This window comes from Phoxinus phoxinus (genome assembly GCF_949152265.1).
Source record: "Phoxinus phoxinus genome assembly, chromosome: 13".
Classification (NCBI taxonomy): domain Eukaryota; kingdom Metazoa; phylum Chordata; class Actinopteri; order Cypriniformes; family Leuciscidae; genus Phoxinus; species Phoxinus phoxinus.
In genome coordinates this window covers 16,547,365-16,573,919 of record NC_136888.1, presented here as the reverse complement: position 1 = coordinate 16,573,919, position 26,555 = coordinate 16,547,365, and the positions used below count along the sequence as shown (strand labels likewise).

General features: G+C 37.6%; 1 protein-coding gene across 4 annotated transcripts in view; it reads right to left on the bottom strand.

The window, feature by feature from the left end:
• The window catches only part of LOC307009645 (protein phosphatase 1 regulatory subunit 37), a 37,239-nt gene that overhangs the window by 7,030 nt on the left and 3,654 nt on the right, over window positions 1-26,555 (bottom strand). For all 4 annotated transcript variants that reach the window (XM_079633525.1, XM_079633523.1, XM_079633522.1 and 1 more), the window contains 5 exons: window positions 25,614-25,761; window positions 20,743-20,898; window positions 20,508-20,620; window positions 17,752-17,893; window positions 17,454-17,620 (listed from right to left, as the gene is read on the bottom strand). In XM_079633525.1, the coding sequence (XP_079489651.1) occupies window positions 17,454-17,620; window positions 17,752-17,893; window positions 20,508-20,620; window positions 20,743-20,898; window positions 25,614-25,761 (726 nt within the window). The remainder of the gene's footprint in view (window positions 1-17,453; window positions 17,621-17,751; window positions 17,894-20,507; window positions 20,621-20,742; window positions 20,899-25,613; window positions 25,762-26,555) is intronic.

Here is a 26,555-nt window from a genome sequence, read left to right as displayed (position 1 = left end):
TTAAGTAAATCTACTTCTCATCTCTGAAGGTAGATGTCACTCTTGCACACTAAATGGATCTGTAAACTTCAGCATGAGAGATGATGGATGTTTAATGTTGGGTAAATTAGTAGGAGATAAAACAAAAACAACAAAAAAAATAATAATTTGTGATCTCAGAAATATATTAGAAAGATGGACAGGACCACATGATTACTAATGTGAGCAAAATTTTAAAATAAACTATTTAAATTAATAATTTATACAAGTTAATTTTAATATTTTAAATTCATTAAAAAAATAGACACTGGGCTTTTATGTAATATTTTCCTTGCAAATTAGGTTAAACTTTCACTATTAATTTATTTAAATCTGATCTCTTTAGTTAATTATCTGCAAATAATCATTCATTAAATACATCTTACATTTGTTTTATAAAAGCTCCAAAAAAGCTCCATGCAATAATTTTGCTTATTAACATCTTCCACAAATATATCAATTCCTTTTAGACAAAAATAAATAAATCAGGAAATCATTCACTGTCAGTAATAAGGAACAAGTTGGCTTTCTCATAGACTTTTAAAATAACACTTTTCATAAATCCTGATGTGCTGTTCCAAAACCTACTGCTGCAATAATAAAAACAAAAATCATAAATATTTCGTTCTGCGCAAGACTGATTGAAATTATCGTTCTTGTTTTACATTTGTGTGAAACGGCAAAAATAATTATTCGATTTAGCTCAACAACGCATTTTCATAATTACCACATATTACTCACGAGGAGTACAATGAATACGCAATCTGATCATTGTAATAAGTACACTCGTATAGGAAGTGTATCAGACAAAAGTGACATTGTGTCAAATTAAAGTTGCAGCACTAAAGACGAGTGGCTCAGTCCTGAACATCATAATAAACATATTCAAACACACACACCCACAGTGAATCATATGAATATATATCTCCTGTGTCAGTTCCGTGAAGGATGGCAGCCAGCTTTGCGATCCGCAGCTCTCCCGGCTGATTCAAAAATGTATCTTTCAGGCGTTTATTATCAATTTGACTTTATCTTCTCTTTACCAGAGGTGTGAAATCTCAACCTCATACGTGTAATTAAGGTGGGCCGCGGTGCTTAAGAGAGGCTTGATTTGAAGCGATTACCAGAGGCGAGAGCTGAAAAGTACACCGCTGTGACCTCAGGGGCAGTCTGGAGAACTGCTGGCTGAAGCCACAGCTAATTTAATTGATCTCCTCAGCTTTACATTTAAATATCATCACAGTGGCGATGAGCTCCAGATAGGCTTTGTTCTCGCGTGTGGCTGAAGAGAGATTATTCGCCGAGCAGATCTGACCCGATGGCTTCCCTCCCCGCTAAACTCTTCTGTTTGTTCAGCCTAAGAGCGCGCGAGACATCGATCCCCCCGTTTGGAAAAGATGCAGCTTGGGTGATGGTCGTTTCAACTGTTGTTGCTACACGAATATGATTGTCGCTCTAAAAGAGGGATTGCGGATAGAGAACAAGTCAAGTCATGTTTATTTATATAGAACTTTACGTTAATAAACAAGAAAATATCAGTATAAATGATGCAGACTTCATCAAATATGAGACTAATTCACATTCTGCTGTAAAGCAGCTCTAAAAAGTCAACAGTGTCATTATTCAGCTCAAGTCAGTTCAGTGTTGATTTAGTTCACTTCAATAACAGTTCAATTGTGAAACGAGTTCAGTTCAGCTGTAACACCAACAACTATTTCTGAGAACGTTTTGCTAACGCTCCCATTAAGTTATGTGTCCAGTTTTTGATATGGTTTTCAAAACATGTTTTCCTTTGTTGTGCAAACATTAAGGAAACATTCCATTGTTGTATCACTTGAACATTCTGAAACAAGTAGTAACATTTAAAAAATAGTACTGAATGTTACAGCAAAACAAAACAAAACAAAAAAACGCTCCACGAATGATGTATAAATAACATTTTTAAGATAACGGTTTGATAACTTTGATCGAACGTTACTGGAAGAATGTTCATTCATAACTTGAATGAGAACCTTAACAGAACATTAGCTTAAGTTCTGAGAATGTCCCCTATTAGCTGCAAACCAGCTCTATAGAAGACAAAAGTGTCTTTATTCAGCTTGAGTCAATGTGGATTCAATTCAGTTCAATAACAAAATTTTGTCAATTATGAAACAAATTCAATTCAGCTTCAGTATAAAGCAGCTTCGCAGCTCTACAGAAAGGGAGTTATAAGCAGCAAACTTCCGTATTCTGTAAAACAGGTTGCATCGGTTTTTCAAGCTTTTTTTTTTTTGCTTCCGGTTCAGGTCTTTTGTGCTTCATTAAACATAAAGCTGTTTTACTTAAGATGTCTTCAAAGGAGTTACCAAAGCATAACCGATGTCCATCGCATATGCTGATTGAGATTTTTTTCCTTCTTCTCACTAATATTTGGATATTAAAATTAAATGAGACGCCAACAATAAAAATAACTAACTAGGTTAGCTAATTACTTTAAAAGTCCATGGACATCGCCGTCAGCTCATACTGCTGTTAACCCTTTCTCCGACGAGACCTGTTCTCCTGTTTGTTCATGTGACGTTCGACATAAAGCCTATAGTGTCATCATCCAGCTCAATTCAGTTCAAGTTTTGTTCTCATCCGTGTCAGTGTAGTAAAAACTATGATTTTTAGTGTCGTTTAAACCCTAAGTTGAAGGCGACAGTGGCAAAGAACACACACTTCATCAGGTGAACTGCATAAAAGTGAAGCCGTGCTGTTGCATTTAAATATAAAAAAAGAAATGAAACACTGCCTCTAATTCAAAACACATTTCCCTCTGCTCAACTACGACAATAACATCCAATCATTCAAAAGGGGAAGCATTGAAATTCCACGTTAGAAGAAAGAGAGAGAATTTAACAAAAGGACCAAGACATAGAAGAGGAGGAAGGAGTGAGGAAAACAGACACTGCACTAGTGCTGGGCGTCCTCTCTGCCGGTCTTGCCTGTGCTGATTTTAATGAGTCATTTCGATGCACGCTATGAAGATTAGGTGCCGGTGACGGTACTGCGCCATCTGTAAGGTAGCCGAGCGGTCACAGTAATCCATCTCACGCTCTCTGTCGAGAGCAGAGAGACGCGGGACAAGGTCACCACAGGTGGAACCGTTAACGCAGTGACAGAACGTGGACCGGAAACCTTTTCCGAGAAGCCGCTTCTCGAAACCTGCAGGAGATTTGTTTTTATTTACCGCGAGGTGACTGTATTTGAGATCAAAGACGAACTTTTCAGGATCATTGTGCATCAATTTAGGGTCCGGGTGACCGGTTAAGATGAGATGTTATGAAAAGCTACAGCTCGAATTCCTTTCAGAGCGCTAAACTATGCCTCAAATGTATATATGGAGTGTTTTTCAGTCGCTAAGTGGTGTCAAGGATCTTTGAGCAAGCTGTAAATCAAGGGTGCACCTTGGCTATTTACAGCAAATTATACAGCATGAATGATTCAGTGATTAGAAACATTCTGGCATTCATTACTTTCGCAAGGTCTGAAGGACTTAAACACTGCTAGCTCTTCACACTGTACAAATGCCCAAAACCTTGAGAGAGAGAGACGGAGTGAATCACAGGAACAAATGTATTTCAAATATGTGCCTGAAGGGGTATTAATAACACTTGATAATTCAGATCATCCGTATTCATCAGAATTCATCCTTATTAGAAAGCGCTCAAGTTTTTGTTAGTAAGACGGTTGCTAAGCTTGCTTTTAGACTGGCAGTTGCTTAATGTGGATGTGTCAAAGAAAGTCACTTTAACCCGCCTGTGTATGTGCACTCCAAGTGGAAGGTTATTATTTATTTATTTATTTTTTTGTACAGATGTGATTAAAAAGATGAGGAAGAAGGTAAGACAACAGCGGTAAGAGACTAAACCCTGACTGTCTGCGTAAATGCATACAAATTGCTGCTGATGAGGTCTTTACTGGGACAGTGTTTATCTCGTAATACCTCTGGTTTTAAAACAGCACACTGTCCCCGCTCTTCAGGTGTTCATTTGAATAGACCGAGCTGAATGAGTCTTTCTGTAATTGATCCCTGGGGGACGGGAATGTCTAGGCCCACCGAATCCGCATTTCCCCCAATTACGGATGCCATCGCGCTCCAAAAACAGAATCGGAGCGCACATCACAGACAGAACCCCTGTGCTACTGACACAACCTCACAAACACTAGCTGCCTTTGCAGGGTCCCTACACAGTGTTCACTTTATATTTCGTTTAATATATATATATTTATTTAAAAAAAAAAGTTATAGTACATGCTTATATGCATATAATACATGCATTGATTTACAATATAAAATATTAAAGTATTATGTACTTTATTGTATTTTTAGTATTATATATAAACATGAATTATGCTTATATATTTCTTACATATAAAAGTACATACAGTATGACAATAGCAAATACATACCAATTCAGCATTTATTTAATGAAAAATACAGTAATATTGCTAAATATTATTACAATTTAAAATAACTGTATACTATTTTAATATGTAATTTATTCCTGTGAGGGCAAAGCTGAATTTTCAGCCTCATTACTCCAGTCTTCAGTCAGTGTCACATGATCCTTCAGAAATCATTATAATACAGTATGTTGATTTGCTGGTCAAGAAACATTTTTAACTATCATCATTAATATATTTTTTGTGGAATTCAGGATTCTTTGATGAAAAGAAAGCTCAAAATAACATATATATAAAAAAAGTAAGTTATTACTGTCACTTTTGAGCAATTTAATGATTCCTTGCTGAATAAAAATATACATTTCTCAAAAAAATTTACTGACCCCAAACTTTTGAACAAATGCATATATATTACTTGAAAATTATGATATGTTATTAATATTACAATATATATATATATATATATATATATATATATATTAATAATATTAAATTAGCATTATAAATTATAATAATATAGTGATATGTCAATATTGTATGCAGTGCCATATGGACTAAACATATACACTCCCTATATTTTGAATTGACTTAGTATGGCCAAATCCACTGTGAGGACTTCTAAGGGTACTATTGTGCCATCTCCATCTGCCAGTGTTTAAATGACAGCTAACTGTGCGCTTACTGAGTGGATATGTATAGGCTTGCACTGGTTCAACAGGAAAATGGAAAACAGCATGCATGGATTGCTGACTGGAGGTCAGTCAGACAGTAGCAGGACTTCCAGGTATAAATCTAATTCACCTTGCCGTTCCACTGTAGCCACTGAACAGCTCTTCACTGAAGTCAGAACAGAGACGATCTTTCAAAAGTCCCTTCAAAAAAGGGTGAAAAAGGCTTTTTTTCCCCCCCTCCAAGACTGAAGCTTTAAAAATAAGACCAGAAGCCCTTGCTGACACTCTTTCCTTTCTCAACAGAGTCTTGCAAATAGACTCCCAATAAAACAAAAAAAGCTAAACATATTCAAACAACTGATAGCATATACACAAAATAAACAGCCTGATGTCGTCGGAGCATGTGCAAGGAGTATTTGGAGGGCATTAATGTCTGTAGGACATGGCAGGGGTACTCGGTTCAGACCCAAAGCTGTGGTGATGGAGTAGTTGTGAGTTAATTACTGATTACCTCTGGGGCCGTTCACCTGTGAGCCCATCATTACCTCACACTCACGCCAAGCAGGTGCCATCCCTGGTTGTCCGCCACGCTTGTCTGCTGTGGCATGATTCCCTGGCCTGGGCCTAAAACCCTTACGCAGGAACCGCAGGGGAACATGGCACAACTCAAACCTTAACATCTAGCGCTATCCGGCCAGAGGTCAACTTCTCCTTTCTCTCTCTCAATTGGATCTGAAGCTCTTTCTTTGGCCAGGCCTGAAGTCACGGGCAGGGAAACAGCTGGCCAACGCCTGCCCGCTTGGACATGGCAGTTCTAGAGCATCGATAGTGGTGCCCACCACACCAGCTGATCCTCTCCCAGGGTCCCTGTCACGATGATGTCTTCATCGCTAACCGGAGCAGACGCCCGCTCCTGGCAGCAACTGGAGGTGACAACAAATCCAATTATCTCCCCTCCATGGAGCCCAGGCAGCCCATGCCGGTGTGACAGAGATGAGGACGGGGACAGGCAGTGCCCTGCCCACCTCATCCCACCCCTCCCCCTGATTTTAGTGGCCAAACACACAGACTACTGCCCCGTCACTCCAGTCACAGGGACAAGAGGACAAACAGAGGGCTGCTGTGGTCTACACACAAAAAACTCAAAGAGGATAGATTAGAAGATAGATAGATAGATAGATAGATAGATAGATAGATAGATAGATAGATAGATAGATAGATAGATAGATAGATAGATAGATAGATAGATAGATAGATAGATAGATAGATAGATAGATAGATAGATCCTTCGTTTTTGACTCAGTTTTTTCATTGTAACTGCATGAAAAAACAAAGTACATTCTTTTGAACAGAAGTAAGCCCTTCTGGTTGAGAACAACATGAGGTTTTGCATGAATTACTATACATAATCATTTAATTTAATTTAATAATAGTTAAATAATTTCATTTGATTTTATTATTTTGAGCACAACCTGATAAATTGGTCAACCATAATCCTGTTATAATCCTGCTCTCAGTCATGGTGGCTTGTCATTGACACAAATGTCCCATCACATGGAGATATATAATATATATAAAGACATTAGCCAGAAAACTTGATTTGTGATGAGTGTTTTTTTGTGACACACCCTGAGTTCATCTGTATAAACCAATTAAATATCCATATACAAAATGAGCTTTACTGGAAGCATTAGATGTGTGTTAAATACATATTAAAGAAAAAATATTGATTGTTTATCAGTGTTTATAGGTCATCTTCACCTCTGATGATTAGCCAGAGAGGGTGAGATAGAGTGAGAAGGAGGGCACTACAAGACTTTTACACTAGTATGCAGAGCTAGGGCTGCACAGTACAGTTATGACAAAACTGATTATTTTTGTTATTTTATTTCTGATTATTATTTTTATTCACAATTGCCATTAAAATCCTTTTTTATTAGGCTGTACATTGGTGAGTAATGGGTGTTATTCGGTGATGGAAGTTACATTGTTACACCTGTAGGTGGCAACAAGCGTCCACATTATGAGGCCGTTTACACAACAACATTTTCAACTACTACAACTATGTAAAACTTTTTATGCGTTTTGGCCGTTCATTTACATGACAACGGCGTTTTGGGTGCCTGAAAACGCAAACTTTTGAAAATGGGTTTTAACGTGCACGATTTTGAAAACGATCTCCACGTACACAACAAAAACGCAAATCTCTGAAGACAATGACATCATGTACATGCGTATAGTGTTTCATCGCCATCTAATGGCCTGGAAGCAGAATATAGCGTTTTTAGTCGTTCTCGCGGATCTGTGTTAATGGTGATCGTTTTGACAATGGTGTCGTCTCTACGCGGAGAACTGAATGGGAAAACTTCTCCTTTTTAAGCATATCGTTGTCGTATAAACGTACCCTATGAGTGAATCATCAACCAATTCGTTCAAAACATTGATCGGTTTAGGAACAATAAAACACTGATACGAGAAACAGTTAGATGAGTAATTGAACCAATTACTCAACTGATTTACAACACAGATTCATTCCAAGATGAAACACCACTTTTATGTTCCTTAGAGACGTATCCGAGATTGTTCATGCTTAGGTGAGTCATGATTCATTGAAAAAGACTGATTCATTTATGAATTAAACACCATTAATATGTCTTGCCTGTAGACATGCAACGGCTGGTCGTGCTTTGCAGAGTTATTAAACCATTCATTCAAATGATTCATTCTAAAACACTGATTCATTCATGAACTAAACACCACAAATGTGTTTTGCTTGTAAACTTAAAAAGGCTGGTCGGTGAATCATGGACCGTTCTTTCAAATGATTTGTTAAAAAACACTGATCCATTCACTAAATGCCAGTGCTGTGTGTTGCTGTGTGTTGCTGTGTTTCGCTGAGGCTCGATTGATACTATTTTCATCTGCGGAGCAAAATTACACAAAGTGCATAAGTTAGTTACTCAATATTGTAATAAGTTGCTCAATATATAAATTAATGCTTATTATTATACTGTTGTTTAAATGGCAATATCTGCCAGACAACTTGACTTTATACAATACATCACTACAAGACAATAAGACACATTGGCCATGAGGGCAACGTGATTATAATTTAATAATAGAGACTCGTTATTTAGGACTGGTTGTCAATAGTCTATAGACCTAACAATAATTTAAAAGCTTCATTCATGTGCAAAACAAAAAAAGTATGTGATTGGTTACAACACTCAACCGTGGAAGCTGTAAACAGAAAGTAGAAAGAGCGGAGTGCCGCACACAAACAAAGACCTAATAGATGATCCATATTCATATGCAGGCCATGGCACTGCTGTCCTGTTTATTTGAAAGGGAAAAGAAGATTCTCCTGGCCAAAGCCCTTCTGATAAAGGCAGTGACTCACGGGTTTCATGATATTCAGATGAGCCTTCAATGTGGGTGACTGGTGACACAGGGCGCTTGAGCATGGAGTTGGTGGACATGCCCAGAGGGAGATTCTGAAATTCTGATGGACCAACTCATCCAATGGGCCATTTCTAGTGGAGTAGAGGGAAAAGATAGCATCCAGTCCCATCAAAATATGAGCCAATGTGTTCCAGGCAAAGGCTTCTGAGACAGCTCAACAAAGAACCACTGAAGCAAGGGCTTCTCAAACTTTACTGTACGTTTACCCCACCTGTCTATATGGACACGTACAGTGGTGACCTTATACATTAGTATAGGGATTCAAACGGATAGTTCACCCTAAAATTAACATTTTCCTCTCCGACAGAGCTCTAAAAAATTGTATTCGGTTCAGATTTGGTGAGAAGTTATCTCATTAAGGAATGACAAATGAGTTTGAAACAACATAAAGTTGAATAATTGATGACAGAATTTTTATTGTTTATGTCAAGGCTCAACAATAAAGATGTTTTGACAGTCAGGCCAGTAGTTCTGATATTTACTGCCATCATTTTCACTGGAACCACCACAAAAGAATGACCAATTATTTTTGCAAAAAAAAAAAAGTATTATACTTTTTATATTTATATGAACACTACAGAGTACATTAATATTTAGAAAGTAGCCTTAAATTGATCAAAAGTGACAGTTAAGATATTCATAATGTTACAAACGTTTTATATTTCAAATAAACATATTTTTTTAATGTTTATTTTCTTACTTGACTTTCTATCATCAAATAATCTTCAAAAAATATCATTGTTTGCAAAAAAAATTATTAAGCAGCACAAATTGGTTTCAACATTGATAATAATAAAGCTTTCTTGAGCACAAAATCAGCATATATGATTGAAGGGTCATGTGACACTGAAGACTGGAGTAATGATGCTGAATATTTGCCAATCCAGATATAAAAAAAATATAGAAGTTAATCAATTTAAACAGTTATTTTAAGTTACATAATAACATTTTATAATATTACAGTTTTATTGTATTGTATTACCAACCTCAATGTTAGTGTATATTTATTATTTATATATTTATTATCATTTTACAAAATGTTATTCCTCTTTACAAAAAAAAAAATCACTTTATTTATTTTTAAAGAATCTGTAAATTATACAGCTATAATGTGAACACATGCATTTATAAACACACCTTTGCTGAAAAACAATGGAATATGATTACTCCTTGGTTTTGTAGTTTTCAAAACATTCTTACTGACGCTTTAAAGACAATCACAATTGTTGTGATCGCAATGTAAATATTTTGTAAAATGTAAAATCAACAGTGATTGCAATGTAAAATTTTCAGTGACTTTTCTGTCATCTTACTGTTGAGCCGTGTGTGTGTGTGTGTGTGTGTGTGTGTGTGTGTGTGTGTGTTTAGACCTAAAATCCAAAAGTAAGAATATTCACTCATTGAAATATTACTAATAAGATTAAGTGTCATGTTCCAAGTCACTTCATATGCATTTGATATCGTCACATGATTTGTGTCCATTTTGTACTGCTGCCACAAACTCTGCCACCACAACCTCAGAAAAGTCCTTTGTATCTCGTCAGTTTGTTTTTCATATGCTCTAACCACAATCCTCAACCCCCAACCCCCCCTTTTCACCCTCAAATGGAAAAGAGGATGAAAAAAACAACAACAACAACCTCTACTTCCTGTGAAACTGTTGGTCGCACCTCTGACTGCACTGACGGGGGAGAGTAAAGCCATTAAAATGACACGGAGACAGATCATGTGTGACACTTCAAAGGGTCTGGAAAAAGCTGGAAAACTGAGCAGCGCAACCTCCTCATCCACCCTCCGGCGAGGAAGAGAGGGGGGAAAAAAAACACAAAGCCGACAAGCACGCGCCGCATGGTCAACACAAGCACCCAGAGACTCCCGCGCTCTCCTCTCGGCCTCCCCCCAGACCCAAACACAGACTCGTCCCCCGCGACTACACGTCCAATGATTACACTATTCCCTCTCTCTCGCTCAGAGGAGCTAATTAATGCTTTAATATGCAAATGAGTGCCACAGTAAATTACACAGCTGGCAAATATGCCTGTTTTGCCCCCAAAACTACATCAGGAAATGAGCAAGACTGCGTGTGGATTGTGAATGCAAAGAGACAGAAGGTTTATTTCGAAACTGTGAAGATGATTTCACCTCAAAGTTTGGATGGCGAAAGGGTAAAAGTTTATCTGCAAGATCTGAACAAGTTTTAACAGTGGATGGGATCTTGGACAGCAATAATTAAGGACAGTAGAAAGGTCACTTTGAATGCTACATCAATTAGATGTCATATTTAATTGAACACAAATGAAAACAAGTCTGTGAGGGAAGCAGATATAGTCTGTTTAGTATGTCATACATCTGACAAAATACTCAAAAAACATTATTAAAGACCGCTAAAGATTAGATGTGACCTACAGTACGACAAAGTTTTCACACAATAGTGCAACATACTGTATGCTTCATATTACCTCATTTTTGTTCACATCAAGTTATATATAGTGTCTAGTGAGTACATAGAGTCTAGTTTCTAAGCAGACTGACTTCTACAACACGATATCGGTGACAACAAGTGCTATTTTTTTCATGGTAGTGAGAGCAGATGCAAAGAAACAGAGAGATGTGAGAGTGTGATTTGGTTTAGCTTTGATAAACATATGACACTTGACTGCTTTGCTATATACGGCTGTTATTTTCATGCCCTACAACCATGCGAAGTTGATGGGAGAAGATACTGTGAAAGTATCACTAAAATATGGAACATGTTACAATACTCACAAACTCCAATTCTCTAATTAAAGTTCAGGCCACAAAGAGCTTTAAATGTTTTTGTTTTTGTTTTTTTTGTTTTGTTTAGGAGGCACTGAATCTGTAAGGTAATGGAGAGGTAAAAGCAGAAATGAATATGAAGCTGTGGTAGCACTTCCAACGCACAGAAACTTTGTATTAAAAAAAAGACATAGATGAGACAAGCATTTATTTGCTGTCCCGTGACTCTTAGGCCCTGTTTACACCTGGTAGTAAGAGGCGTTTTTGTCAAGTGGATCACAAGTAGACGAGGGAGACACATTCCTATTTACAACTAGTGTTTTAATCTGTCTCCTTTTGTCCACTTTCAACTACTTCTGTCCAGATTTCTTTGAGGTGAGTGTCTATGGGCAGGTAAACGTATGGCTTTTCCCAGGCATTTTGATCTATTGGACAAAATAAGCTTTTACACTATGACCGAGGCCGGAAACAACAGAAAAACATACGGAGACCAGCAGCTTTCGTTTCTGCTCTGACAGCCGCAAGACCCCGCCGAACGCTGAGACCGTTAGAAATCAGGAATGGTGAGAGAACATTGTGCTTGGTACGTTTTTTGTCTTCAAACCAAACTTGGGTCTTCAGCCGACAAAGTTTACAACCTGTCTGGCTAGCGCGCGTCCCAAAATATTTACGCATTAGGTCAGGAGGTGGAGATTAGGCCAGGCGGTCTTTTGTGGCTGTTTGAACGCATTTGTACACATGAGCGTTAACACATACGAATGCAAACCGGTCAAATGCGTTTTTCCGACTACCCCTGGAAGTGATCGAAAGTGGAAAAGCTCAAACAAGACCCCATTTACACCTGTATTTAGCTTCGTCCACTTGTGATCCGATCGACCAAAACGCATCTTAACACCAGGTGAAATCAGAGCCTTAGAGGCACAAATCCTATATTTAGATTTAGAAGTTTTATGCAAATAAAACGACAGTTTCGCCCCCTACAATGACAATTTTGCTAAATTGGATTCAACAAATAAAATCATATAACATCATAATTTTGACAAACTGTTGAACTGATATCAAATTAACTGCAGTAACTATTTTAATTATGAATCTTTTTCATTATTAACGTTAATTACAAAAAAATTACACATCTTGCATTCAACCATATTTCCACATGAACAGAATTAAAAGGAATTAACATTGCAGTTAGTAGTATATATTCAGGCTATTTCTGCAGTATATCATTATTGTCCTTTTTGTTTTTTTCATTTATAGAAATAGCAACATTAACAATTATGTTTGTCCCAAACGAGCATTTTTAATACATTTTGTTTTTAATTATGAAATTATTTGGTACACTATATAACTTTAGCCCTCTAGCGGTTAAAAAACAAAACTGTATGCATTTTACAGAAGAACATTGTTTTGGTTGTGCTTCGGCTCTGCGTGAGAGAGAGATTATCCTACTAAGAAATATAACCAGTTTAGATGGAAATGATCTTAAGCTGACTAGCTAAAGACGTTACTATAACTATACCCATCACACATACTTCTGTAAGCAATAAGGTAAGAGAGGCTGTGCTGTATCGTGAATAAGTCACGGCAGAAGGGCCAACCTCAACCCCTTCAGTCCCCCACAGTCAAAACGCTTACCACACAATACAAATATTAAAGCCAAGAAATATCTACCAATGCAATTTCATGAAGTAAAAATCATTAAAAGCCTTCCTTCCGCTGGAAAAAATAGTCCCGGACAGTGAACAGCAGCAGAAGTTACATTATCACGCCATTAAATGGCGGCAAATAGTGTTTTTATGAACGAGTCACTCAGTAGCGAAGACTTTTATATTGAAAGGACTGGTAACAAGATGCAACTGAACTAACAAATGCTTTGACTAGTGCTGTCAGGTACCCTTAACTGTTAAAAAGACAAGATATCGCAGCGGACATTCAAACTGATTTTTTTATTATGAACATAGGACTGACCTAAAGGAAAATGCTAAATCTGAATGCAAGTGATACACTCGGTCACTCGATCTCTCTCACACAATACTCTTCTACATACTACAGTAAGCTTCAATGAACCATATTAATTGAGAACAAACATTATGTTTACATGGCTAAGGCCCGTTCACACCAAGGACGATAACTATAAAGATAACGATAAAGATATTATTCTAAAAATCGTTCTCCATATTAAAGAATAACAGAGTTCACACCACAACTATAACGATAAAGATATGATGAACGATATCGTTGGGATCACTTTCAGAACGATTTTTTGCCAGCTGTCGAACGATAAAACACTGACAGCCAATCAGAATCCATTCTAATTTAAAGGTCTCGTGCATTTAAAATGGCAGATGACATTGCAGAGAAGTTAATCGTCGAGGTACAAAAAAATCCTCCACTGTTTGACAAGTCAAACCCCCTTTTCAAGGATATATGGAAAGCAATCGGTCGTATCCTGGGAATAAATGGTGAGAAATACATTTTCGCTACTTTGAAAGCGCAGAGCGGGCGCGCGCGTGCTTAGAATAAAACGGCCGTTATCGGTCGTTGGTGTGGACGCATATATAGTTATCTTTATCGTTATCTTTATAGTTATCGTCCTTGGTGTGAACGGGCCTTTAGAGTGGTTGCTAAGCATGTTGTGCAGTGATACACAAAGCAGCTGGGTGAAACGGTCATAGCCGTGTTTTATCGTGAATAAAGAATCAAGGACTGGAACTAACCGTTTTATAATTGAAATAGAAAATAACTATCATTTTAAAAGTTGCAGGCTTTACTTTGTGGTAAACTTCAAAAGAAAAAGAAAAAAAAAAACGGTAAATACTGTAAATGTAAATACTGTATTCACAAAAGTTCAAAAACTGAGCTGCAATGCCACGTGTGTGTGTGTGTGCGCATGTGCGTGTGTGTAAAGCTCATCATAAGCAGCTCATCAGAGGTCCCATGAGCAGGACCTGCTCTCTGTCTGCTCACTCACTCAACTCCAGCCATCATAGAATCAGACACCATGACCGACCACAAACACTAACCAACTCTTAGTTCCACTTGGAGTCTGTCCCACTAGACCACCTGCCCCTCTACAGCCCTACCTGTATCTCTAATGATCCTTAATGAGAGACATCGCAGCAACCTGAGTCTGCCATGCACAACAACAGTGACTTTAGGCAAACAAAAAATAATATAATATGATGCCATTGTTGTACATTATTGTCTTAAAGAGACAGTTTACCCCAACATAAATGAAAGTCAGTGGGGTCCGATGTTGTTTTGGACCATATTGACTTTCATTGTATATACAAAATAATATTGTACAAAAAACAGTTCTTCAAGATATCTTGTTTTGTGTTCCATAAGGTTTCGTAAATGAAGACAGAATTAAAATTGAGTAAACTGTAGCTTTAAGACAAAGCCATTTTTCTTCTTAAAGGGGTGGTTTACTGCTTTTTTTCTTTGCATGATTGTGTTTATGGGATGCAATATAACATGTCTTCGTTTTTGTTTTTTGTTTTTTAAGCCTTGTTTTTCATAAATTTCATCTTTATTGTAAGCCACTTTCTCCTCTGTCATTTGAACGACCGGTTGACTTCCTGATTATATGAAACCACTCCCTCAGAAACAGGCATGGGCTCAGATTGGTTAGTTGGGCCGGTGTGTTGTAATTGGCTAAACTGCGTAGTGCACGTTGTCCGGAAACTTCACGCCCATTACCTTTACCAGCGAAAGTTGCATGTGCTCCGGTCAAATGTAAATAATGGTGTCAATACTGCCGTGTCAGTTTGAGCCAGAATCAGACCCAGAAAGCGGCAATGAAGAGAGTCAAGCAGAACCTCCCCAAACACGGCTCTTACAAAACGTATCTGAATGGTACATTTTTTTATTTAAGCTGTCTTCCGTAAAATGCGCAGCACAGAGAGCTAAATTACGATTGTAATTTTCAGGAACATAATCGAACATAAATTTTAGCCATAGTTGACGAACTACAGCGTCCGTAGGAAGCCCGAACACAGAAGTCCTGACAGCTGGGTGAAAATAACATACTTTAGACGGCATGGCTACAGCTCTCCAATATGACTCTTCCTCTTCGACAAATCCGCAGAAATATGGCCATGCCCCTTTTTTTTGCATATTCCGGAGGGAGGGTTGATGTAAATGTATGGGTTAGTTACGTATAAAACCCGGGAAGTATCTCGTTGTAGTCCCATTCGAGTCGTTTTTGTAGGCATTAAACTTCCTGATTTTTAAAAGATGATATCTCTGCTTACGTTGAACTTTCAGTGCAGCAACTTTGCAGATACTGTTCATGCACCAACAGCAACATTACACACTATTTAAAATGAAAAAAGTGAAATCGCAATCAACCACCCCTTTAAAATTCCTTATGGACATAAATAGATAATTGTTGGCATATAATAAGCGTATACAGATCAGGTCTTGTAATAATTTGATGAGAAATCTTGTTACTTCTAACAAAGTTCATAAATGTGTTAAGTATGACCTTAACTAAGATAAATAACTATAAGCACCTTGATAAAGAGATGGATAACATGGTCCCAACTTTCTGAATTTCCTAAGACTCCCACAATAAATATTTTAGATCAGCAAATAATCAAAAATTAACACCAAATAGGCCAGTGATCAAATGGATTTGAGCTTCAACAGACATGATAAATCAGATGTTGTAAACAAAGACCCAAGGACCTACATTCACTCCCTACCACCTTCCTCTCTTTAAATATGCGCATGTAAAATTGTGCCACACACACACACGCACACACTTTTCTTTTGAAGAATGAAATTTTCGCTTTTCTCAGTCCCAGGGAATTTTACGAAACTGAATCAGAACACTTGATCTGACCACCCACTGATTTCTGATGGAAAGATTTGCTTTTTAATACAATCGTCAGTCGTTCTGCCACGTTGTGCCTGGCCCAGACAAATCCCAGCAGTGTGTCTTCTTGTACTGCCACAGTGAAATGTCTCATTCTCCATCGGTTAAATACCACCCTGCTGTAATCTATCATGGTGGAAATGTTAATAGCATTGTCCTCTGTTTCAGCTGAGCTTAAATATGACACATTTATACACATTTAAGACAGATGGCATGTTTTCGGGCCGTTTATCGATGAAAATATATTTCGAGGTGTAACTGATTGACAAGGTAAAAACATCAGAATCTAAACTAATGACTGATATAAAAAAATAAATCAAGTTCTGTTTCAAGCTTTAGAATCTGTTTTAAAGAGAGCATTCTGTCCTTTCATGATTTTAATTAACGCTTTAATATGCAAATAAGATAGAGGAGATAAAATCATGACAAACAGATGGCAAGGAACTTTTTCTGTTCTGGCATGTTCTTAAGTTGCAATATCATTTGTTCAGGGCTTTTGCAACGATGTGTGAAGCAGCCGCTCTAAGTGATCAGCAACAACTTGTATCTTTGCCTAACTTGGATGATAACTTCTGTCTTTTCAGTTGAAGAACTTTGATACAGAAACACGCAATGGCATACATTTGAAAATTGAGTTTGCTTAAACATCTTTACAGTATTAATTGTGATTGTAAAATCCACAATATGCCCCAAAGTCAATGGATTTTCATCGTTAGACTTGGGCTGGGTAGCCGCCAATTTTTTGGGATGGGTAAAGAAAGTGCAAAAAATTAAGTTTGACTTTTGTTTTTGGGTCATCAATAGATCATATAAAAGTACACAAAATTAAATGCCAATACTCTTTTACAGCCCTAAACATCAATGTTCCTATACTTTGTGACCAGTGAACCAACTAATGAATATTTCATCAATTTATAGGATTTACTGGGCAGATTTTAATTGGTCAGATACAAATCTTTTGATTGAGTTAATTTAACATCTATAGTTATTAGTGTAAATTAGTATTAGTTAATAGTTAGAAGTCTCCAATAAAACCCTAAAATATACACACTATAAAACTGTTCATGATTGTCCAAAAATCCTAAAGTCCAAAATGTCCTTAAGTCCTAAAATCTACAATTTCAAAAAGTCTGTTATTTTCAATTCGGACCTGGTCTTTGAATACAGAACATTCTGTATTCAACATTACTTTTCTACACACTGAGATTGTGTAGAATTATTAGACATGTCACCTTTTCCTCTTTCACATGTTGGTCCAGATCCAGTCTGATGAGTGAACGGTTGATCTTTAAGGCCAATGAGAGAGCCATGAGGCCTCCAGCAAGCACCTGGTTCTGTCGTACGTCCAAACGCTGGATCTGTCGACTTTCTGCAAGGATCTCAGCCAAAGTCACAGCGCCTGGCACCATGGGTAGAAAATGCAGGCTTAGTTATAAGGTGAAACCGAAATAAACTCCAGAAAAAAGGAAATCTATAGAGAGGATGTGCCAAAGAGGTAGAAATTTAGAAAAGCGATATTACGAACCCTACCCTCGCATGTTATTCCTGTGGCAGCTAGGCCAAGTTGCAATAAAGAGCGATTGATCATGAGGGACTCCTTTAGCGTGTGAATGCCTCTGTTCTCAAGGTTGTTTTTGCCAAGGTTTAATGTTTCGAGGGTTTTTAAGTGGGGCTGAAAAAAAAAAACACACAGAAAAAACATGTTTAAGAAAAAACGCACTGATGAGCTTGTTTTTAAATCACTTTTTAGAATTCAAAAGTGTCCTTTTTTCTGTGCATTTGAATCCAATTATGAATGGTGAATTTGTGTCACTTTGAGAGCTTTAAGTGTCACACACCGTGCCGTGGCAATAGATTGACTCTCAAGAGCATATTAGCCGCGTCATTTATGAAGCACGATTAGCAGCCATATAAAGCAGGAGATAGCGGAGCACATGAGGGAAAAGCCATGTTGCATAACAGAACGTACACCATGCCAGCTCGCTACACTCATTATTCTCACTTAGTCTCCTGCTTTAAATGTAAAACCACAGACAGCTAAAAAAAAACAAGCTCAGAGATCAACTGACAGTTCATTTGTGTCACGTTACAACACTCAAGCAGGTAAACACCCACATATCGACATATACAGTATATGTATACAGACACAACCAACATGCCCAATCAAATTTAAGAGAAAAAAAAAAACTAAAAATTTTGTTCAAATGCAAAACACTTAAAACCAATACTTGACAAAAATTCTGTTGAATTCTTATGTTATCAGGTATATATTTTTTTACCTGTAAATACAATACAACTTTACGGGATAATTCAAGCATTTTATATACTGTATATAAAATGCACTAATATTAAAATCAAAGGAACAAAAGCAATGATAGAAATAATAATAATTAACAATAGAAAAACAATCAAGTGAGGCTAAAAAAACAGGATGTTTAAAAAAGCAAACTATATAAAAATGTATGAATTAATTAATAAACATTTAGTTATTTAAAGTCCAATTAACTTTACTACAAATATCACAAATTATTGTTAACACAATAAACGTTTCAAGCTAACTGAAGTAGCGTCATTCTAACAGCCTACGGTTGACAACTTCAGTCATCCGATTTCCAATTGGTCAGACAAGGATCCGCTGTAAAATGTGGATAACATTGTGATTTAATTATGTTCCGCTGACATCAGAGAGTTCTGTGTCTGCCCAAATAACCCATTTATTCGCTCTCTCTCTTCTTCTGCCTTTAAAGAAACCCCAGGGGAAAAAAAGAAAGAAAGGTTAATAACAACCCTTCCTGTGTCATATTCGACACGACCAGCCATCGGACTAATTATATTCATTATGGCCGCATGGATGTCTACTTATCCTTCTTAATGACAGACCACATGAAAAAGCCCTCTAAACACATATCTATTATTTAATCAAACTGTTCCCATTTGGTACAGGCAAAATGGAATGAGCAGGCTTTATTTTTGGCCTGAATGAATTCTCTGTGAACACGCCAAAGGCCGAGAGAAGAGAAAGCAGGCCTTTAATTTGTAGCTTTTGATTTAAATCGCCATTCAGATGACAGAAAGGTACAGTTTATTCTGACAATCAGAGCTGCTGAAGAGGAATAGATATTATTAAGGATTAGAGATGAGCTTTCCAGTGAGGATGAGACAAGCTATTTCCTTTTGTTCTCTTCTCTTTTCTCTCTGTGTGTCAAACTCTACCGTAGTAGACCACAAAAAAAGAAGATATATCCAGTAGCTGTCGTGTTGACAGTTTGGGTGCTTCCTCTCCAAAGCCCAGCAGAGGCCACATGCAGTGTCACTGTTCGTCTTTAATCAAAGCCACACTCGGATAAAACAGGAATGAATAAATAGCTGAAAAACGTACTGAGTGCAAATCATTGTATTTAGTATTATGTGCAACCCGCAGTTTATTCTACTATATAGACCCACTCAAAAATTACACTTCCCTGGAACACGAAAAGGTGAACTTTTAGGTGAACATCCCACTATTTTCCATGTAATGAAAGTAAATCAGGAATAGGGCTGTCGAGATTTCCAAAGCCACATGATAGCTTTTTGTCAAGTCAAGTCAATTGCATATTTATTGTCATTCCTCAATATAACCGGTATACATTGGAAAAGAGATGGCGTTTCTTCAGGACCATGGTGCAGTAAGGAAGGAACAGATTGAAATTGTATCATTAAACAGTGAAAATATTGACATTCGTTAATGAATGAATCGTTCTTTTAAGTCAGATCTTTTTGACTGTTCGAATGAATCAGACTGATTTGGTTCACTGGCTCAGTGATCCGCTACACAAAATTATCAGTGAGTAATTTTTTTAGTTTGTAAGTCACAAATAGCTACTGTATGGCTTCAAATGACTTCAAAACACAAGTCAAAAAACTATATTTTGATGATATTATGGTGCTTTTGCATCTTTTTTTTTAATCTTGACACTTTCCCCATTTATACTACTTCAATAGAAAAGAGTGGATTTTAGATTCCTTCCAAATTTCTCTTTTTCTGTTCCATACAGGTTTGGAATGACAAGGGAGCCTGTAAATGATGACAGAACATTCATTCTTAGGGAACCTTTTTTCTTTAAATAAAACTGTGAAAAGCATTTCTGAAAACGTTTCAGCAAATTACTGATGCACAATCTACCAGATGTGTTACTTATTTTTTACTTCCTCTGCTTTTTTTAATCACACTTCGTAAGTCTAGAAGTGCTGTTGTAATGATTAAAATTGCACATATCTATATTATCTTGCCCGAGAGAAAATCTCACCAGAATGTTCTGTAGATGGCTCATGCCACGATGAGTGATGTGATTGTTACTCAGTATCAGCGTTCTCAAACCAGTCTTCTGAAAGCTCAAAGCATCACAAATCTCCTCCAAACCTGTGGAACAAAGAGAAATGACTACACAAGAGCTGAAACCAATTGTATAGTTTAACCACAAAAATGGTTTTCAACCGTGCTATTGGAAGTGCGCAATGCAGCCTCAAACAAAATGTGTGTACCTGAGTCAGACGTGGTATTGTTGCTTAGGTCCAAGGCTCTAAGAGTGTTGTTGTATTTGAGAAGGTCTGCGAGTTGCATGGAGTCCTGGTAGCCGTTGAGCTTGTTTTCAGAGAGGTAAAGCTCCTGCAAAGCGACGTTCCTTTTCAGAGCACCGACTAGGGCAAGAATTGAGAAAAAATCTTCAATAAGCATGGTGCTTTGTCCTTCTCCGAGATATGTGTGCCAAAGAACTCTGCCACAGTGCAACAACAAAAGATGTCATGTAAGACAATCTGGAAGAAAAAAGAAGAACACATTTCTGAGAATGCCCACAGCGGTTCATCCAAATGACAACAAAGGCTTATTGAAAACTTTGAGGTTGTATAGGACTAACTCCATTATCATTTTTATTTACATCGCTGTGATTATCACGGTCATCATTTTAATCGTCAACATCATTACGTGTCCCTTTTAAGGCCAGAGAAGCTTTCATGGGCTTTTTGTCTGTGGCCTCACAGAGCTGTCTGTCCAAATCAATGCGGCAGATTTGATCAGACCCTTTCGGTTGCATGCGGAATGCCAACATCGTCATCATACACAGTAGGAACCAAACAGGGGGATCGTTGAATTGATCGGAGGGACTCCACTGTGCGAGTCAGCGAGTCCCGCAATCAGGGCCCCACCGATCGATAGCAATGATCAGAAGCTGGGCGTCCCGCTGGGAAGAATGAGGGGGGCGGCCGAGCGGCCCCGAAATATCAAATGGATCCACTTGCCGCTTAAAGAGACAGAGCCGTGAAGACATAGGATGTGCCACTTCACTCCTCTGTCTCATTTAAGGTCATTTTACTTGGGTCCTGTTAATGGCCATCACTTTCTTTATCTTTCTTTTACCCAGTCATTTTCGGGGGCTGCCATTTCCATTTAGACATTAGCGTGATGATACAGCAGTGACAGCAAACTGTTTCTATGCATACATAGTTTGATGACCAAATATAATATGCTTATATAGGCTACTGCATTAAATACTGTATCCCACAATACAAAACCATTTTCAAGTGGATTGACCATTCATCGTGATGAATGAATTTAGCCACGATTTTTCTCTTTTTCTTTCTAGAATTGGAGTAAAATGCAGAATAAATAGATGTTAAATTTACTTTGAAGAAAAAAACAATTTCATTAAAAAATTGCAATAAAAACAATCATATTTAATAAAAAAATATATATAAAAAAGTATTTGCAAGTTTTAACGTTTCATTCAAATATTATATTGTTGAATATTATTGTATATTTATTTTAAAAAACTCAATCAAAATGTTATATTTAACTAGATGTAATTTGAACAACTAATGTACTCAGGAAAAATCTGCAGACTGATTCCAATTGGACTTTTGAATTTTTCATTAAAAAGATACAGTTCTTAAGAGTAATTTGTTCATGAACCAGACTACACTGAACTACACAGTATATTTCTGCATGCCATTCATGAGGAAAACTCAAGAAAGATGTGTTTTGTTGCAATATTTTGCTGTGTAGTCTTTTTATCTCTTCAAATTCAATTCAGATTGTAAACTCTCATTCAGAACGGGAGTAAATATGATTTGTTTGCTCTGGCCGTGGTGATTGAGCAATGTCGAAGCAAATGCAGAAAACACAGCGTACTGCACAGAATTCAAGTTGTAAGCAAGTACATTACAAAAATAGCTTATTTGAAAGTGCTATTTTTAATAGAATGTATTCAAGTTTAATCAGAATGCATGGCTTGCAGGCGTTTGTGTTTTTTTTGTGTGTTTTTTTGCAGACTATACCGCGGTCACACACCACTTGCAATGTTGACTGATCTAGCTCTGTTATTTAGCGCCATTGCTTGTCACAGAATGCATAGGCCTATGGGTAAGTTTTCATGGAAGTCAGTTTCTGCCTCATCAGTAAAAAATAAGATATTTTGACCTACTGTAAGTCACATTGTAAAATAAAATGTCACAATATTAAGGAAATTATAAGGGGAAAAGCCAAATTTATACATATGAGATATTCACAACTGTGATCAAACAAATTGTGAGATCGCAAATACAAATGCATTTCCAATTACCTTACTTTTCTGAGGTGAAAACAGGCTTCCACATGTTTTAATAATACATGTCCTAATGACAGTGTCCTTCACCGGCTTGAAGGGCCGCCACATGTCTGTTAAACCTGTGTCTGTAGTCCTGTGTCCTTTTTAGGAGACAAGCTCTATAGTGCCGTGGGAAAGACTCCATCTCACAGTGAGCTGGCCGAAGTGTCCTGAACGGATCGGTGCAGCAATGTGTAAAGTGACAGGAAGAAGATTACGACATCTAATCCAAGCCCAGTCTAGCTGTTAGGGTCACTGGGCCAAAATCTGCCACTCCTCCCCTTGTCCTGCTTCATCTGTTCCTGCTGGCCAGGGCCGCTCATGGAGAACGCTCATTTCAAACACATGCTATCTGTACTTTAGTACTGACATATTGCTGTATTCACACTAGAGCAGGTAAAGCAACTCGTAGACTGAAATTAGCACTTTCTGCAAAAAAAACAAAAAAACTTTAAAGGTCCCATGACATAAAATTTTCACTTTTTGAGTTTTTTTAACATTAATATGAGTTCCCCTAGCCTGAATATGGTCCCCAAGTTTCTAGAAATTTCAATCGGTGTAAATCGAGCTTTTGCTATCTTTCTCTGCCTTTGAGAAAGTGGAAGCTCAATCGGGCTGATCTTGAATCTCCTCCGTATGACGTCATACGGAGGAAATGTTACCTCCGCTTTCTTTGCTTTGACCGCCCAGAGAATATTTCCCGTCCATGAGAAAATGAACTAGGAAGTAGGAACGCGTGCGCGCGATTTTAGTTTGTCCACGGAGATATCATGGCTTTTGAGCGAGCGAAGCATAATACTTGCTCAATAATTGGATGTACAAATGAACACCGAAGCCTTTTTTTTAGTGCCTTCATCCAAGCCCCAGAACCAGTGGATTAATTTCATTTCCTCCGGAAATGCGCCGACACAACTCCCCAAAGTTTTGCTCTGCGGCACACATTTCACCGACGACTGTTTCCTCAACTTGGATCACTACAGAGCTGGCCTCGACGAAAATAAATCGATCGAAAATAAATCGATCAAAATAAATCTGAAAATAAATCGATCGAGCCGAGCAACAATTTCTGATGTGTAATTGTTCAAGTTCAGACAGGTAATCTTTCTCTCAAATCGTTCAATACTGCTGTTTATGCCTCAGTAAGTCAAGCCAGTAACTAAAATATCAACTTCACATCGTTTCTTTTAGTAGGATGAAAATAATCGTATTTAAATTGTGAATAAATTATATACAGAAAGCGATCAAAGAACAATCTTTGTAGGAATCGCGCGCACGCGTTCCTACTTCCTAGCTCATTTTCTCATGGACACAGCGCGATCGAGTTTATCTGGACACTTGCCAAACTCGTTATGAAATCAATAACGCACGTTACACTGCACATGAAGCTCTTACTGTATTTACATCATCGTGTTTGCATTGGTGAAAGCAGATAGAGTGCAGAAACTGCGTTGCAATGATAAGATCTTCACTCTCGCGATCAACAACAGACTGTCATCTGCTTGCACAATGCTCATCACGGCAACATTTTATGTGATGGGAATAGATCTAAATACTTTAAATACTTCTGACGATTTGTTAATCTCAATAGCTGTAATAGTAAAAACGTATAATAACTGTAGTAAAAGTATTCGAGAGAGTTTCACATGTAATAAGTAGCTATTTCATATGCAAGCATGTCAGCCAATCACAGCAGTGGCCGGTTACACTGAAGTCTCACACAGACACGCCCCTTCAAACAGAGCGTTCAAATCAGAGGCTAAAACTGGGCTAGGAAAAATGCCTTTTGTTTCTAAATTATGACTATTTTCTATCTAAAAAACATACTAACATTATAAGGGCAACCCAGGACACATTATAAAATAATATAATAACCCCATGTCATGGGACCTTTAAGAACAGCGTTGAAGATTTGGGACAGTATGTTGAGCTGTCGTGATACTCAAAACTCTGCCTACCCTGGAGTAAATGTACTTATGCAGTGGGAAATTTTGCACAGCACTCGCTAGACCAAAACCAAGCCAAATGTCACAAAAAGGCCGTCCCTAATATGAGTTTATATTAGCACTGATGCAGTTTGCTAGTTGTTCATGATTTATCCTCAATCAGGGCTTGACAAAACTTTTTTTGCACACCAGCCACTGTGGCTAGTGGTTTCCAAGGTTACTAGCCACTCAGCATTTTCACTGGCCACGATTTTGACATTGATACCATGGGGAAAAACTGCCAGTTAGATATTTTTAATATTATCTCATAATTTAGCAGCAGGTATATTAGGCTGCTGTCACTTTAAGACCTGACGCACGGATCCATTATACTGTTACACATGCGTTTTCTTTCCCAACCGTTTACATTCACTTAAACCATAACTGACTGGGTTTACATGAATACTCGCCAAGACTGGCATTTTGACATTATTTTGTGTGTATTTGACTGTTTAAGTGTAATAAGCAGTTAAAAAGAACTCAATTTAGTACTGAGATTTATGTGCTCGCACTTTGGGTGTGAGCACAAAATCTGCGCGAATGAGTCCCATTAAGTGTAATTGGCAGATGTTAATATCAAGAAAATACTATTGCAACTTCCATGCCAACTTTAGTTGAGAGCAAACACATAAAGAGTCAAATTATGTAGTTAACCCCATAACCCACAATGCACCTGTTAGCATAATTTGCATTTCACAGCACAGGGTCCTATTCTCAGGCAGCAAGCACCCAAACTTTCTTTCATTGTAGCTCGCATACACTTCAATTGGACGGTGTGTGCTGGGCATACCAAGTGTGAAGAGAGGTTTGCCGCTCAGGCAGGTGTTTTCAAGGTGTAGCACTGTCAGCCTGCTGGTGAGAAGGGCTTTTGACAAGGCCTGTGCGGCGTAGTCCACCATAGGCATGTTGCAAGCATCCAGCCTCCACAGGCATCCACTCTGAAGAGACCAGACAGCAAACCATCAGAGAGAGAGAGATAGAGAGACTTAGAGGCCTGGTTTTGCCCTCGCTGCGGACTGGCCTCTCTGTCTCACCCTCTCTCATCAAAAACCACCCTGTCTACAGAAGCAGAAACGTCAAAACCGGAAAACAATTCTGACGGGAGGTTCCCAAAGATCTGCAGGCCATTCCGGAGTTTCATCCTGTAGTCCACCACTTCAAAAGTGTCCAGATTTTTTTTTTTTCTTCTTTCCTTTTCTTGGGAGATTTTGATTGATCTCATATAATACTGCCTGAGAGCGTGCCTTTGGTTTTTACCATTGAAGTCCTCATCACCGTAAGGTGATGCTGTCTTTCATCTAGAGCTGTTGCTAAATGAACACATATTGTCAGGAGTTTTATGAGGACTATAATGATGTCCATTAAAATCAAAGTGTGAATGAGGCTTTATTCAGCAGTGGAACATTTTCATCTTTGATGCATGCAATTCATTGCTTCCAATTCAATCTGAATACCACTGTGAGGTATTGGTTCACACTTAATGACACTTTTAAAACACAAGGTGTGTTTCTGAACTTTAAGAAAATTAAGGCAACGTTTACATAGCGTCTTTATTTATTTAATTAATAACTTTTTAGATAAAATGTCAATTAAAAATGTCAAGTTGCCATAAATTATTATCTGCCATAATTTTAAGATTAAATAAATTGAATGTTTAAAAATATATATTTTTAAAAAGGAGTTAGAAATGCAAATTGTTGTATTTAAATTGTTCCGTTTATTTTGTTTATGA